The sequence below is a fragment of the Empidonax traillii genome, unplaced genomic scaffold (genome assembly GCF_003031625.1).
Source record: "Empidonax traillii isolate 1590-97213 ecotype Southwest subspecies unplaced genomic scaffold, ASM303162v1 scaffold82:size1209730, whole genome shotgun sequence".
Lineage (NCBI taxonomy): Eukaryota > Metazoa > Chordata > Aves > Passeriformes > Tyrannidae > Empidonax > Empidonax traillii.
The window spans coordinates 162,094-179,028 of NW_020955275.1; the positions used below are offsets into that span (position 1 = coordinate 162,094).

The 16,935-nt window shown below is 39.2% G+C and overlaps 1 protein-coding gene across 1 annotated transcript in view; it reads left to right on the forward strand.

Annotated features, from left to right (window-relative positions):
* The window catches only part of TEK (TEK receptor tyrosine kinase), a 37,345-nt gene that overhangs the window by 15,628 nt on the left and 4,782 nt on the right, over nt 1-16,935 (forward strand). The window contains exons 3-18 of the mRNA XM_027881013.1: nt 530-640; nt 3,867-4,019; nt 4,870-5,001; nt 6,107-6,247; nt 6,450-6,578; nt 7,577-7,731; nt 8,104-8,245; nt 8,634-8,795; nt 9,613-9,747; nt 10,459-10,752; nt 12,009-12,308; nt 12,799-12,956; nt 14,242-14,452; nt 15,372-15,482; nt 15,796-15,986; nt 16,367-16,480. Of these exons, the coding sequence (XP_027736814.1) occupies nt 530-640; nt 3,867-4,019; nt 4,870-5,001; nt 6,107-6,247; nt 6,450-6,578; nt 7,577-7,731; nt 8,104-8,245; nt 8,634-8,795; nt 9,613-9,747; nt 10,459-10,752; nt 12,009-12,308; nt 12,799-12,956; nt 14,242-14,452; nt 15,372-15,482; nt 15,796-15,986; nt 16,367-16,480 (2,639 nt within the window). The remainder of the gene's footprint in view (nt 1-529; nt 641-3,866; nt 4,020-4,869; nt 5,002-6,106; nt 6,248-6,449; nt 6,579-7,576; nt 7,732-8,103; nt 8,246-8,633; nt 8,796-9,612; nt 9,748-10,458; nt 10,753-12,008; nt 12,309-12,798; nt 12,957-14,241; nt 14,453-15,371; nt 15,483-15,795; nt 15,987-16,366; nt 16,481-16,935) is intronic.

A 16,935-nucleotide genomic window follows, 5' to 3' on the forward strand; every position in this document is an offset into this window, starting at 1 on the left:
ACAAGCATAAATTCCCTTTATCTTACCACACCTCCTCGAGACCCTGCATGATTGTTGTCTACTGAACTATTTTGACAGCTCTACATCATAAAACTTAAATAGAAAAGAACTGAGTCACTCTAGGTATTTTTTTGCCAATGACAGCATGTTCCCTACAATACAATTTCCAGTACTTTGTCCAGTCTGCTTTAAAAATGTCTCAAGGGATCAAGAAACTTGGGAAAGTGTTCTACGGCCAGTTGGAGCTCCTAGTTATGAATTGTTTCCAGTTACTCAGCCAAAAGCCAACTATTTTTTTCATGCCCCAGGTTCTAGTGGCAATATGTTGTTTCAGGGTATAGGCAGTTCCTCTGTCTTTGCCAAACATAGATAGAGGCTGCTGGTGGTAAAGAATCAGTTTATGTTCTAAAGCAATTTAGATGTCAAAATCTGAGTCAGGGTCATGCTGTAAACCATTCTCAGCTTTCAGGCCAGAGACCAGAAAGAGACAATAACTGCTATTTATCACATGATTCTGTTCTTTTTTCAGCCTCATTCTACCCAGTGGCATTAACTGTTACAGCAAATAAAGGAGAGCATGTGAATATTTCCTTCATCAGAATGGCATCAAAAGAGGAAGACGCAGTGATCTACAAGAATGGTAATCAATCTTTCTCATCCTTTCTCTTTCCTGCTGTCGTCTCAGACTAAGTGCCAAGTAACTGTTTTAAAGTTGTTGCTGATTCTGCCCATGTTTGCAACCGTATCAGACATAATTCCTCATACATTTAATGTTCCCTAAGGGAGCCATTTGCCATATCCCATATGTCGATCCAACTTGTTTCTCTTCCCCCAAGATACCAAATCCTCAGTTTATACCCCTACTTTGGTTCTTATTTTCCTGTTTGATGTCCTTCTACATCTCCTCATATATCTGCCTGAGTTTAGTTTTTGTTTTGGTTTTGTGTTTTTTGTTGCTTTTTGTTTGTTTGTTTGTTTGTTTGTTTGTTTTGTTCTGTTTTTCTGTGCCGTTGTGAAGGCTGTCTTTCTTTCTTTGTACTTTCACTGATTTTCAGTCACACTTTTTGTTCTTCAAATGGCTTTTTGAGGCCATTTTTCTTCTATGATACTCTTCAGGCTAAGAAATTAATCACTAGTAGTCTGCTATTAGAAAGAAAAAACTGTAAACAAAATTTTGTCCTTATTTCATTCAACTACGAGAATTAGTCAGGTTGCAACTTTTATAACACCAACTTTTCTATCTTACATGGGACCTAAATCACATGTAACTCACTCTTCAACTGTATGTTGCTCCTGCTTGACACTTGGAAATATGTGCTGTTTGCTATCTATAGAAATGTAGGAAAATACAGGTCACTAAAACTCACCATGCCTTCATATTTAATCAGAATGTTAGACCCCAACAAATTATATTTGTGGAAAGCACAGTATCTTTATCTGATAGTATACAGTGAGCCACTAGGAAACAGGGAGAAAACAGAATAGGATGAGGTAAGGAAGTGTTGACACACAGCAAAAGAATGGTGCAGTGAGGTAGCCTCAACCCCAGTTACTGAGCAATTTTCTACAGTCTGGAAGACAAAAATAAATAAAAGGTGTCTTTTAAAAAGGCAATATGGAAAGTAGAGTTTCATAAATACTTGCTTCTTTGCTCTTCAGAGATTCAGCTATGCCAGGGCAGAGTGGAGAAGTTTGCCAACATTTTCAGGTCTCTAGGAAATTTTGTTATCTCCTGTCAGCATTTTTTCATACAAGGGCCAGATGAGATGTTGGAGCAGGAGTGATTACGTCATGGTGCTCCCTTAGCTGGGATTCCATCTGGAAATTTGGCAAAAAGTCCCAAACTGACTCTGGAGAGTAGGTCAAGCTTTTCACCTGAGACACTGCTGAAACAGCATGCCTGAGAATTCCTGATACAGCAGCTGGCAAAGAACACAAAATACATCTCCTGCCATATGTAACTGTTGCAGTCTTTCATTTAAGAAATTTAAAGTACCACTTCCCCCTTACAGGACCTCACAATGGCTGTCTAGAGAATGAAATGGTTCTGCTAAACAGAATTTCTTTGAGACATCAACCTAATGGGCCATCTTGGAAAACAAGGCATAAAAAATTGAGCCTTGCTAACAGACTGTGAGCATACACCTTTCTTAATGCTTTACTGTCAAGTTTATTATGCAGCTTGTAAATCAAAAGCTATCTAGAAAAAGCCTCACAGTTTCAAAACAAATCCATTCCATTATCTGTTCTTTTAATTTGGCTCTGTTTTCTTGGAAAACTTTTGCCATATGTTGTCATGGACTGAAATGACCCACAATCTTTTGACTGTTTTGGTAATGATCCCCAGCAAAGTTTTGTGTTTTTGGCTGCCTGAAATTTGACCATAATCAGATTGCTGGTATGATAGTATGCATGATCACAGACAGTAAAGGTCCTGCTTGATGCTGCTTATCCTTTAAATTATTTCAAAAAAGTGAAAAATTAAAAAAATTTTGCTTTACCAGTGTAACTGTAAGGGGATGTAGAAGGTAAGGACATTTGTGAGAGTACCATCTGTTTAATGGTCATTCAGCCATTCTAGCTGGCAAGTCAGAATAGGATCAGGCTGTCTGTGAGGGTTGTTCATGTGAGAAAGTAGGGGTTATACATCCTCGAGAAGTCCCCAGGGAGAGCTTATTGTGGCCTTCCAGGACCTAAAAGGGGTTGAAGAAAAGCTGGAGAGGGACTTCTGACAAGGGTATGTAGTGGCAGGACAAGGGGGAATGGCTTTAATCTGAAAGAGAGTGGGTTTATATCAGATACTAAATAGAAATTCTTGTATGTGAGTGTAGTAAAACAATGGAACGGGTTGCCCATAGAGGTGTTGTTTGCCTCATCCCTGGAAGTGTTCAAGGCCAAGCTGGATGTGGCTTTGAGCAACCTGATCTGCGGAAAGGTATCCCTGCCCATGGCAGGTGGTTCGAAACTAGGTGATCTTTATGGTTCCTTCCAACCCAAGCCATTTTAGTGAACCCCATATGGATGTGCAGTACCTGCAGGGTCACAGTTCTGCTCTGTGGGTTTGCTGGTGGTTGGCTCTATTCATAGGTTGTGTATGAGCACGTGCACATATATTTTAGTGAGAGCCTGGCTGGACCTGGCATTAGCTCACAGCAGCAGCTTTGCTATAACAGACAGGAGTGTAAGGACTCTCAAGGGTCCTGAAGTTCAATGGATGCAGCTTCTCTGACAGCAACCAAAGTTCAAATGTTATTACTTCCATCCAGAGGGATGGGGGAGGCCACATGCTATTGGCTTACTTAGCAAACATTTGACTAACTGCAGCAAATCTAGAATAACATAGATAAGCCCATTGGTGAAAAAAAAAAAAAACCAAAACAACAAACCAACATAGAAGAAACAGAAACATGTTAAATCTGGGAAGAAAAGATAAAGTTATGTGCTGCTCTTTCTGTTTTGGTCTCCTCAGTAAGTCTTTGTGCTGCTCAGACTAAATTGGACCCGCCTGGCATTTGCTATGCAACTCCAGCAACCCTGAACTCCTTACGGATCATTATCCCCTACTTCAGAAAAGACCAAGAGACAAAATGAACAATTTTAACCACTAGACTCTTAGCAATGCTGAATGTGAAGTTGTTTGTCCCATTCATATAGTAAACTTCCTCAAGATCTAGCTTCTTTTTCACTCTCACTCCTCAACTATGAAAAACTAAGATAGCTAAAGAGCCAGAAAATTCATAGCTAATAAATTGATTCTGCTGCTAAGCCCATCCCAGCTGTCCCTCTTCAGTGACCAATGCAAACTGACTTCTGTAGGTAGAGCGTGAATGACTTCTGTCTGTGGTATCTATGTGCTCCTTTACCAGGTTCCTTCATCCACTCTGTGCCCAGGCATGAAGTGCCGGGGGAGCTCGAAGTCTCCTATCCTCAAGTTCAACCACACGATGCAGGGGTTTACTCTGCCAGATATATAGGAGGAAACCTCTTTACTACTGCTTACACAAGGCTTATTGTAAGACGTAAGTTCCATTAATGTGTGTGGATCATTAATTTTTTAAAGTCATAATGAACCTGAAATGAAATATTGTGCCCAAATAAAGGCTAAAATCTTTCCTAGCATACACTGCCACCAGATTACGTCAGAAGAAATTTCTTCCCATCGATCTTTGGTACAAGCTGATATTGATTTATACAGCTGAGAGAGAGAAAAAAAAAAAAATCAGGTTTACATTCAGTTCATCTTAGCTATTCCCAGGAGAGCTAGCTCTTTTTTCAGCATCTCAGCTTTTTAAACATCACGTATGAATGAAGGATGTCATTCTCCACTGTGTCTCCCTGTTCTCTATGGTGGGCTATATACAAACCTGATTTATTTTAAGATTTATTCATCTTCTTCATAGACTATCCTATCCTTAGTTAGCTCTTAAGGTTCACTTCCTAGTGGATGAAAAGATGAGTTTGCATATTTTCCACTAAGTATTCTCAATGTCTTGTAACTTATGCTGCTACGTCCATTTTCATCAGATATAAACAAAAGTATATTCTATTAACTTGGATAGAAATATAAAATTGATATGAAAAAATAAAAAGCTGTTCAAATATGTCACAGTACAGAGAAAATGTTTATGATGATAACACAACATCCCCAGGATACTTCCAGGAGCTGCAAATGAATTAATGTAGCACCATAAATTTGAATTTTGGAGCTACTCCCAATTTACTAATTAAAGTGATCCAGTTGGCTGGGGGATGGGGGTTCCATACAGATTGTAATTTTATGTATTTTACTGTTTATCTTAAAAATAATTTTACAACTTGATGGATTACTGAATAAGAAGACAACAAATATGTCATATCTTTCCAAAAAAGGATGTGAAGCTCAGAAATGGGGCCCTTCCTGTAGCTCCCATTGTCCTTCCTGCACGAACAATGGCATTTGTCATGAAGATACCGGGGAATGCATCTGTCCTCCAGGTTTTATGGGAAAAACATGTGAGAAAGGTAAGTAAATAATACTTTCAGAGGTTGCTTATTGATTTGTTCTGTGTAATAGGAGTTGGCATATTATTGAGGGAGTAGCCTTGTTTTACTCTTTAAAGCTGCAGCATTTACAGCTTGTGCTGGAGACAGGACAGAACTGGGTGAGATGAACCATGAATTAGTAGGGTTGCTCTTGTAGTTGTGATTTAATCTCTCCCTTGTGGTTGTGATTTAATTTCTCCCTCTCTTCTTTTAGTAGAGATTATTTTCCAGAGAAGATTAATAATTTCCAGCACTTCTGGATCAATGTGAGAGCATGCTTGACAATACCTTCTAGGCTCTAGGCTCCTTTTCTCACAAAAGTCTGAAGCACATGATTTTTCGAGGTCACTTCCAACATGGCCTGTCCTATGATTCCCTTGAAATGAGTATGCTCAGTGCTACTGACTGACTGCTAAATGCATGGCAGAATAGGAGATCTAAAGGATATGCTGGCCCTAGGAATCATGTTAGAGATTCCCTGGATACTTTTGAAGAAGCTGCTCATGTGCTCACGGGATGTTTGGTCTCTGTAGGTGCATATCGACAGTATCTGTCTGTGCGCATCTGCGTCTGTGACAGTAAGTTTGGATTCTGGAAGAATTAGAGTAGGCTTCACATTGCTTTGACCTCTCCAAGCAACTTTTTGCATTCTTTACTAAATATGTGTCCTTATGTTTGACTGAACTGCAGTGCTGCAAATACTAGAGCTAAGCTATTGAAATAGCTGGCACCCAAACCACTCGCAAAACCTTGAGATCAGCATTTGTCCATTTTACATTTAAAGGGCTTATAAAGAGGATTTATTGCTGCAGCTGTGTCCCCTCCTATCCAAAGCAAGGATACTTGGCTGACAGATCCTCACAGTGAGAGAGTTATGTTTGTTTATGCTGTCTGTACTGAACATTAAAACAGCTGTGGCTTAAGTTGCTATGGTTGTTAATATATATCTGGTATCTGAATGGTCAAAGTGATATTTTTAATTTAAATTCAAGGTTTCTCTTGTCTAAAGCTGTATTGTTGAGAGCACTAGCTCTTTTGTGGACAGTGCCATTGGGTTATTCTTTCCCTCTCCTCCCTCCAACAGCTTGTGGAGCCAACATGTTTGGCAAAACATGTGAAGAGAGCTGTAAAGAAAATTATGGCTGCAGAAACTATATGTTCTGTCTACCGGATCCATATGGTTGTTCTTGTGCCACAGGATGGATGGGACTGGAGTGTGATAAAGGTATAGTAAAAAAACAAAACAAAAAAAAAGTGGTGATCAGCACACAGGAAATACAGAAGGCAACTAACAGGATTTTAGGTAATAGGCAGGATTTTTTAAAGTCATGGACTTTTTTATGAGTCAGGTGTCCATCATAAGATTGGAAACTTACAGAAGACATTTTCTAGTACCTTTGCACTAACTGGAACATTTGTACTTACAGAATGCAAACCTGGTTTCTATGGGTCGGATTGTAAACTTAAATGCAATTGCCATAATCGAGGGACATGCGACAGATTTAAGGGCTGCATCTGCTCCTTCGGATGGCATGGTCTGCAATGTGAAAAAGAAGGTAAAGCAAGGTAACACGGTAGTAAATGGCTTTTCCCCAGTGTAACTGAAACAGATCCTGATGCTGGTACAACATTACCACTCCAGGCTGATATCCTTGCTCTGTCCATTACATTCCAGGGGCCCAGACGCTTTTGTACAACTTCATTGCAATACAGTGGTTTTAAGCCTCTATATGATGCATTTATCAGGATGATATGCTATCAGTTATTCTGATTTTGCTTTCATTAGAGGTAGATTTTCAAGCTTTACTCTGTAAGATTTGACACTGACCTTAACATCAATCACTGACAGAAGTTGCACATCCAGCTTTTGGATTGTCTTATGGTATTCTACCATTACCTATATCTTATTTGTCTGCATACATTCCCATACCTTGTGCTTCAGGATCTGAAACTGACAAGTGAGATACCAAGGCAACCCCAGAGTTAAAAAATTCAGTTTCTCTGAGAGAAAGTTAAGCTTATAAAGTTGAACATAACTCGTCTCTTTGGATTCAGGCAAGGTTTGTACATGGTATTCTGTAAGACACACTCAGATTCTACTATTTCTGCTGGATAAATAAACTAATAAATCCACTGCTAATTTGTAAAACCTTTCAAGAACTAAACCAAATAGAGAAATAAGACTGCGATCCAACCAGCCAAACTGTACTGTTGTGATCTGACTGCTCTTATAAACAGACAAAATGGAAAACAAGAAGATGCTGTACATTCAGAACAAAATGTGAGCAAGATTTTGCACGTCTGTGCTTTGAATGTCAGTGAGAAAGAGAGAAGAGGGGTGGGGGAAAGAAAGAAGAGGGCTTGTTCCTTCTCATGTTTACATGACGTAAAAATGCTGATGACGGTAAGTGAGATTCTTGCATATGCCCACACAAGGGAAGGCAGAGCCAATCACCCACAACTGCCTGTGCTTATTGTACACCTAAACCTGTTTTGGCCCTGTTTCTTTGAAGTTCTCTCCGAAGGATGACATAGTACCATATATCTTCTGTAGGTTCAGCAGATCTTTCGCCCCAGATAGAAAACCTACTAGATCCCATAGAGCTCAATTCTGGCGCCGAGTTCAAGCCATTTTGTATAGCAACTGGGAAGCCGCTTCCTAAATCTGAAGAATTCAAACTTTTGAAGCAAGATGGAACTGTCCTAAGGGTAGGTTCCTGATTAATTGCTTTGTCTCATTTCTGATATTTATATTGACTTTATCTGCAGTCAATGCACACTGATGTTTTCAAGCATAATGTGAAATTTTGATATTCTGAGGTACCCCAAGAATGCCCGAGCACATATGAAAATTATGGAATTGCCATTTTAGATGATTTTTATTGATATCACTTCAGCACGCTTGTAGCAAGCGTGGGTGGAGCCCTTCTCAAATCTTCATTCGCAAAGCCTAGCCGCCGTGATGATGATGAAATTGATATCACTAAACTCAAGATGAGTTTCTAAATTGTGAGAAAGCATCAATGGAATATTCTAAAATACCTACATTTTTCGTGCCTTGTACATGTTTTGTCATTTCAGCCTGCCCGAATTTCCACCAGTAATCGCTCTGAAGCCATGTTTACAATCAATCGAGTCCAGCCCCGTGATACAGGAACCTGGGTGTGCAGTGTGCAGACAGTGGCAGGAATGGCAGAGAAACCATTTCAAGTTACAGTCAAAGGTAAAAGCAAGAGTCTCTTCAAGTCTCTCTCTCTAATTTTAAGCACAGCTTTACCATCTAACATGGCAGGGCCTTCTGTTCTCTTCACTATAGGATAGTGTCTGAATAAATATCTACAGTCAGAATATGAAGAGAAACCCTATATAAGCAAGATATTAATTATGTATATTGAAAAAATAAGTGTGAGGTAAGGTTTAGAAGAACAATCAACTTCGTTTGTTTGTTTGTTTTTTAAATATCTAAACTGTCAGCTTTAGGGTGTAGAGCCCTATCCATTTTGTGAGAGCTTTGAAGAACATCTCCCATTTCCCTGTAGATTAAGGATATACCTGAGTCTTACTGGTACAGGGAGCTAAAAGGTTGGTTTAATATTTGCCTTCTTGTTCAGTTCCTCCTGTGCCACAGTATCCCCCAAGACTGACAGACAGTGGACATAATTTTCTCATCATTAATATCAATGCTGAGTTACATCTTGGAGATGGACCTGTTGTGTCAACAAAACTTCTGTACAAGCCAGCAAAACGTTATCAGTCCTGGATGTCTGTGGAAGGTAAGAGGACATTCTTTAATTTCTTTAAACAGAAATTTCAGCTGCAAACTGAAACACCACCTGGTGTCCATTCTTTATTAGACCAAAAAGACGCTACAACACACAGAAGTTAAATCTTTTATGACTAGATGTGTGACGCTGTTAATAGTAAATATAATGTTCATGTGTATGTGGCACATCAACAGTAGTCAAAAATGTATTCAGTTTACAGGAACCAAAGTTTTTCCCCTCCTTCCTTATGATTAACTGCACTTACTGCTGGGCCCAGCTGTTGAAAACTGCTATGTAAGCAGCAGGTTTTCAAAAGTAGTGAGCAGTGTAGAGATGTCCTGGAGCATCTACCATCTTGCTTCATGTCATTTGTGCCCCTGGTGAGATAAATAACTTACCAAAATATTTGTCAGGAACTGTATGGGCAAAATGAAATCTGCATATGAGTAAGATGACCTCGTCCAGCTATGCTTAAACATTTTATGCATGACCTAAAATACTATAGGAAACATTACATGAACGTTAACAAGTAAACAACGACTGTTACTAACTGAGTAAAACACAGGATGTGCATACACAAAACAGTGCACAATGCTAAACAACCAGTCCTGTTTTATCCTGAAAGAAGGGCAGATGAACAGGGGCTGGGTTTCAGCTCAACTTAAAAATAATTATTTTATACTTCTAAATAGTTTATCTTAGTAAATGAGGAAAAGCAACAAGAAAAGGAGCCTGAGTGTCTTACCTTATATTTTCTAAACTTTTACTTTCTTAACATATCTCAGCACGGGCCATGGCTTTACTTTGTTTTGACTTTTGTTGTCAGTAAAAGGCACGACTAAAAGACTGGACAATCTGGAACCCAAAACGGAATATCAGTTCTGTGTTCAGCTGAGTCGACAAGGGGAAGGTGGGGAAGGCCATCCTGGACCACAGGCTAGCTTCACAACAGCTGCACTCGGTAAGTCACATCTTAGCTTTTCACAAACGGGGAGTTCCAGCTGTTTTTCTAGGTGGTCTGTTCCCTGATCTCTGCCAGAACACTTTAATTTGAGCAAAAAAAGGCTGATCCTGAAGTAGAGTCCTTCAAAATAGTCCCAAGCACAGGGATTAAAAAAAAAGTAAGGGAAAAAAACCAAAAAAGACAGCTATTATTTTCCCTGATTTAGAGATGAGGGATCTGGTAATGGAAAATTTATATGTTTTGTCTGGCTAGGCAGCAGAGTTGGAGGTACAAATCACTTCTTCTGCAGTTTTTCCTCTTAATATTAGATCAATTTGCTTTAGAAATGAGTAAGTTTGAAAAAGCAGGAAAGTTTTTGGTTCACTGAGGATAGATCCCAATCTGAATACAGACATACAAAATAAATGAGGATTGCTCCAGGAGCTATCTGACAAGACAACAACACAGTTAGCTTCTCACATCTAAAAAAAATACATCCGCAACACCAGCTCGTTCAGGTTAACCTTTTGTTGACACAATAGCTGTTGATAAGATACTGTGGCACTATCAACATCTCTTAGGTGTAACTTCTGCTGAATTGTGTGGGGTGGCTGAATTACTCTGTCACCCTAAGCTAGGGAAAGCATTTGGTATTAACTGGTACCCCTATTTCAGCTTACATACCAGACATGAAAATGTTGTTCCCTGTTTCACTGTGGCTTTTCCAAGGTCTTCCTCCACCAGAAGGTCTCACTCTCTTTCCAAAAAGTATGACATCCCTGAATTTGTCATGGCATCCTTTAACACTGAGGACAGAGGATGACATTCGTGTTGAAGTGGAAAGGAAGAGCGTGAATGACAACGGTGACGAGAACAGTGTTATTACTCAAGTGCCAGGAAATATGTCCACCTTGATCATTAAAGATCTTGAGCCTAGACAGCAATACATGTGCAGGGTACGGGTGAACACCAGGTCCCAAGGAGAATGGAGCAACTATCTGTATGCATGGACTTTCAGTGACAGTAAGTGCTGATTCACATTCTTCTGTTTAATTCTTCATCTTTCCCCCAGTGATCAGACTAATTGTCACTTGATGACTATATTGAATATAATCCTTTGTTTTTGTAACACTTAGTTCCTGATGATCACTTTTGGTTGTTACTGCTATTGTTTTGAAATAAATTCTTTTGTTGGAAATTATCAGGAACTAATAATGACTTTTTTTTAACAGAAAAAAAAAGGCTTGAGAATCCAAATCTTCATTTCAGTGCAGTTCACACTTCTGACACACATAGCATTTTTTCCTCCTCAGAATGATGGGCCATCAGAGTTCACTACTCCAAGCTCTTTTATTACTCAGTTCAGCTATGACAATACAGAAATAGTCAGCACTTATAGAAGAAAAGATGCAATGCAAGGTAAAAGCCTTGTGAACAAAGAGTAGTCAAATGGGCTACACTGAAGACTACCCTTGAATTCCCTGAGTGTGAGCAATGTGCTTTCATAACACCACAACAAATGCCCCATCTGCATGAAGTACCATCTAAATAGCTGTCCATCTGAATGGATGATGGGTGCCACTGCCCATATCACACGCTGGAAAGATGTGCTTCTTCCTCCTTACAAGTCATGTGAGGATGCCCTCACTGAGATCCTACACGTATTAACAGAAGTATCAATGGCTGTCGTGGGACACTCCAGTTTCCTGAGCTCTGATGCCAAACTGCAGTAAGAAAAGTGTAAGGGTACTGTTTTCCAGGAGAAGGTACTTAGCTCAGCAGTCATGGCTGTGTCCACAAGTGTAGCACTCACCCCTCCTGGTGGTTTTCTCATTAAATGTTTGGAAATGTTGGTACTGATTTCCCTTCTTTTTAACAGGCTGTATCCTGACAGGTAATTGTTTCTTAAAGAAATGAAAGTATGGGACATGGGAATTACAAGGGAATGGTAATTCAGTATAGAAAGAAATGAACCCTTTCTGCATTAATCTGAAAGCAATTTTGGTGCGCTAGCATACAGACCAAAGAATGCATGTCTTCATCCAAAGACAGTATACCAAATGCCATCCCAATCTCTGGAGTACTACTACTACTACTACTACTGCGGAGTACTGCAACAAGGGTGGCAGCACATCAAGTTCATAAAACTTGCATTCCGTTGCCATAACTCATCAACAAAATCCTGCACAGCAAAAGCGGCGAGGAAAGTGTTTTACTTTCTGTGGGAAGGAGAAAGAGATGGATGTGTACTCCAATGCTCTGTTTGTGTTTGTTCTCAGGAATCCCTCCTGCACCATACAACATCAGATTTTCTAACACCACAGACACATCCTCAGTCATCTCTTGGACAGCTGCTGAGGGTCACTCCATCTCCTCCATCATCATCAGCTACAAAATTTATGGCAAGGCTGAGTATAACCACATCGATATTATCATAAAGAACACCAGCATTACTCAGTATCACCTGAAGGGCCTTGAGCCAAACACTGTGTACCAGGTTCAGATTAATGCTCAAAACAACATTGGCTTGAGCAACCCAAACACATCGTTTGAACTGAAGACTCTTCCAGAAACTAAAGGTTGGTTAATCCACCATGCTAAACCTGCACAAACCAAGTCTAGTTAGCTAAGGCAGGGTCATAATATTAATTTTTAAACTTTAATTTTCCTTTGCTCTTAGCTTTGACATACAACACAGCACCACTGAAATTGAATTCTTAGTTCACTACATGGCACTGGTGAAGTGACAACAGTCACAATTTGTGTGTATCCACTAGAAAGGGCCCACAACCTTATAAATTAAAGGATCTTCATATAACAAGCCTATTAGATCACTGAAAGTGACCTCAACTCTGCTCTGACAGAATGCAGCAAAATCTGTAGGTGCTCATACACCCAAAATTCAGTGAGCATCCACAGTATGTGACATATTTGGAAAGCAAAGAGATGTATTCTTGTGTCTTTAAACAGTTTACAAGATAGGAGTATTTAGCTATACATTGCTAATGTATAGCTGAATTCAGAATAAGCTGGGAATAATGATGAACTCCTTATGTGCTCCCTCAACAGCTCCCTATGAATCAAAAGGAGGAAAAATGCTGCTTATTGCTATCCTTGGCTCTGCAGGGATGACCTGTGTAACAATTCTCCTGGCCTTTCTCATCATGTTGCAGTTAAAGAGAGCCAACTTCCAGCGTCGAATGGCTCAGGCTTTCCAAAATGTGGTGGTGGGTTTCCAGCTTTCCTGTGTCAATTTGATTGTTAACTTTAGCTCACCTTTTCCTGGTTTTTTTTTCCAATTTCTTTTTTCCTGGCCTTCCCAGTTACTGTCTTCTATTCATGTGTGTAATTAGTACTGTTGTTGCAAAACTTTTCTCCTAGTGACCCTGGAGCTAAAGGAATCACAGATATAGGCTATGAGGTAGAAAGGCTGGCTTGAAAAAAGTTGCACATCATTTCCCTTGCTCCCTTTTCTGCCCTGTCGCACCTGTGCGTGACAAGTACCAAGTCAGACAGAAGGGAGGAGCCTGTTCTTCCTATATGAAGTCACACTGATTTTAAAAACTACTGTATATTTAAAGCTGCTTTCGAGCATCAGCACCTGCTGGTGAATGCTCATCCATTTTCAGTCTGGGGACAGCAAACCAGGGACCAGTCAATGGTGGCATCATAGTTCTGGCTGTGAGGAAATTGCTTAGGGCTGTAACATTACATGGAGATATCTCTCTCTTTATGCACACGTACATATTTGTATCCTGCTGCAATCTCTTTACCACTCTGCTTTCCGATGCTTTTCTCTCACTTCAGAGGGGAACCTGTGAAGCAAAATGAAGCTGGGCCAAAGAGCTCCTTCATACGTACCTGAATAGGTTGTTTCATAAACAGGGAGCTGGGGATTCATCCAAACAGATGATCAGTCCCCAGCCCACACAGAACAGCTTTGGCTGCTTGTCCTGAAACTTTTCCCACAGAAGTATTTAGTGAGACTGTGTAACTGAGGAGATGTCTCCTGGAGATAGAGATGTCTCCTTATGGAAAAGATAATTTCCTCTCTCTTTTTATTTCCTTTCTACTTCTTGCCTCACCCTTTCTATTGAGCCTAACCAACAAAATTTAATTAAGCCTAATATGAGATAAATCTCAAACCTGAGACTTAAATCAGGTTTTTAAATCAGGTTTTTAGAGACTTTTTAGATCAGTTTTTCACTTTATTTTTGCCCATGTTCTTCGTCTCCAAGATGATTATAAATCTGCTCAGGTGGCCCAGGTCTAAAAAATTCACTCATAAATTATGAGTGAATAATGTTGTGGATCTGGGCAGAACTGCTTGTTGCAGTTTGTGTCTAAAGTAGGTGTAAACGCCTAATGTACTCACTTATGTGTAAGTAAGGGATGCATTGAGCTCTGTGTGTGTGTGTGTAGATGAGTGAGCACACAGGTATTTGGTAAATGAGGGCATTGCTCAGTGAAGTAGAAATCACAGTTAATGTCATTTGCTTAACTCTGTTGCAGAGGGAAGAGCCAGCTGTACAGTTTAACTCAGGTACTCTCACCCTGAGCAGGAAAGCCAAAAATAGTCCAGACCCCACTATATATCCAGTTCTTGAGTGGAATGACATAAAATTTCAAGATGTTATTGGGGAAGGTAACTTTGGGCAAGTCCTGAAAGCACGCATTAAGAAGGATGGCTTACGCATGGATGCTGCAATAAAAAGGATGAAAGGTAGTAAAGACCACAGATCCTGTGACTTAGGAATTTTCTTTCTTAGCTGTTTATTTCAAGTGTTTCTCTGTCATAACAAATGCTTAGTAGCCCTCTTCTAAAGCTAAAATAAATATTCAAAGTTTCTATTTAAGTTGTATTAGCTGTTACCTGGCCAAGAGTTGTCAGACTTTATTTCTGCACGGTCAGGTTGATTTCCATTTCTCCTTAATGGTTTAATATCATTAACCATCATGTATTTTTCAATTCATAGGTCAGAATGAACCTCATGTGAGTTCATCTGCATAGTGGGATGCATTTAGTAGAGTGAAGCACAGAGCTAGTCTTGGGGCACAGCATTTGCTCATCTTGCTTCACCGTAGCCATACAGAGACAACCGTACCTATATGTACGCACACCATGAGGGTCATTCATTTCCTTCTTATTCATTGACATGACAGCTACGTTCCAGACAGAACTACAGTTCTTGCAACACTGCAAGAATGTACATATTTTATTGCAATTCACTAGATCATTATCTAGACAAATTGAGAGACACTCTTAAGTAAGATGATTAATTTGAGAAGAGGCAAGGTCTGTTTGCAGGCAGAAATAAATCAACAGCACACGTATGGAAAGATTTTTAAACATCTAGTTTTCACATTATTTGCTACAACATTTTACATTGTCAAATAGAAGAGAAGTGACATGGTATATTAAGATACGGATTGCTGCTAGAGACATTAGGTTCTGACATTTTTCCTTTGATTGAAAATTTTCACTTTTTTCAGTAAATACTAGTGTACCTTAAACTGGTTCTCCTTTTACTGGGGCTGAAGCAGTAATATCCCAGGCAACTCAGAGTACTCATAATTAAAAACAACATGGTTATAAATTCAGTTCAAAGGAAAACATAAATGTATGCTTATTTGATTTTCAGAGTATGCATCAAAAGATGATCACAGAGATTTTGCTGGAGAACTTGAAGTTCTTTGTAAACTTGGTCATCACCCCAACATCATAAATCTTTTGGGAGCATGTGAACATAGGGGTAAGATACTCTTGAATTCGTGAACTTTAAAATCCCCCATAGTACAGGCCATATAGGCCATAGAAAGGCTAGCTCATAAGCAGATCTGTCTGCAACATTTCAAAAGACAAAGAAACTTCTGTTTCAAAACACAAGCTATCCTTCAGAACTTATGTTCATCAATAGCTCTAAATTCTCCTCTACTTCTAGAAATTAGCCTGTTTGGTGTTTCCCCTCCGGTGTGTTTTACGTTATTTCCTTTTTTTCACTCAAGGCAGACTATTACTCACCACCTTTTAGTTTCTGATATGCTCACTATCTGATGTTTCATTAGGATATCTTTACCTTGCTATTGAATATGCTCCCCATGGAAATTTACTGGACTTCCTTCGGAAAAGCAGAGTACTAGAGACAGATCCAGCATTTGCTATTGCCAACAGTACTGCATCGACACTTTCCTCTCAGCAACTTCTGCATTTTGCAGCAGACGTTGCCAGAGGGATGGATTACTTGAGCCAGAAACAGGTCAGTCTTCAACGTTCTACCAACTGAAAGCAAAGTAAATAATTTTTTCTGAGACTGTACCTTTTAATGAAATCAAAATAAGGTTTTAATTTTAGCTTCTATAGCACTCACTGGATGAGCTTTATTTTCCTGTCTTCACTTAATCCTGTCAGATCCCATGTCATGGGGAATCATGAAAGTAGCACTAAAACTTGCAGACAACATGGTGGTTAACTGCTTTCATCTTCAGATAAAATTTAAAATGTTCTTGGTAGTGACATACCGTGGTAATTCATTGTATTGTGTTCTTACTCTGAATGTTTGCCATTTTTAATATAGCAGTAAAGTAAAGCATGTAAAAGCTCACTGATATTGAGGTGATTTTTTTAAATTTATTTTAGTTTATTCATCGAGATTTGGCAGCAAGAAACATCTTGGTGGGAGAAAATTATGTTGCAAAAATAGCTGACTTTGGCTTATCAAGAGGTCAAGAAGTTTATGTTAAGAAGACCATGGTAAGGACCAAAACAAACTGATACAGGCTGTTTTCTTGTTTCCTTCTTTATGTTTTCATACAAAAAAAATGCAAACTTATGGTTATTACAGAACTGATTATTTAAATGTTATTCATGAACATGTAAAATATATATCATGTTTATTAATATACACATGTTACTTGCAAATAAATTCTCTACCATGTTTATAATATAAAATGCAATTTAAAATTATTTATGTGAATATGGATGACAGTAAGATAGCTGAGGTAAACTGGTCTAATTCTATTGAGCAAGGACAAAGTTAGCAAGAAACCAGCAAGACAGTAGGTGTGTCAGGATCTGTGAGCTGAAAAAAACAGCTGCCCAGAGCTAATGCTTTGTAATATCTGAAAGAGGGAGATGTGTAATAAGTATCATGTAATTATAGACCAGAAATAGGACTGTGTTGTCAAGGCAATGGGGTTAGTCACAGG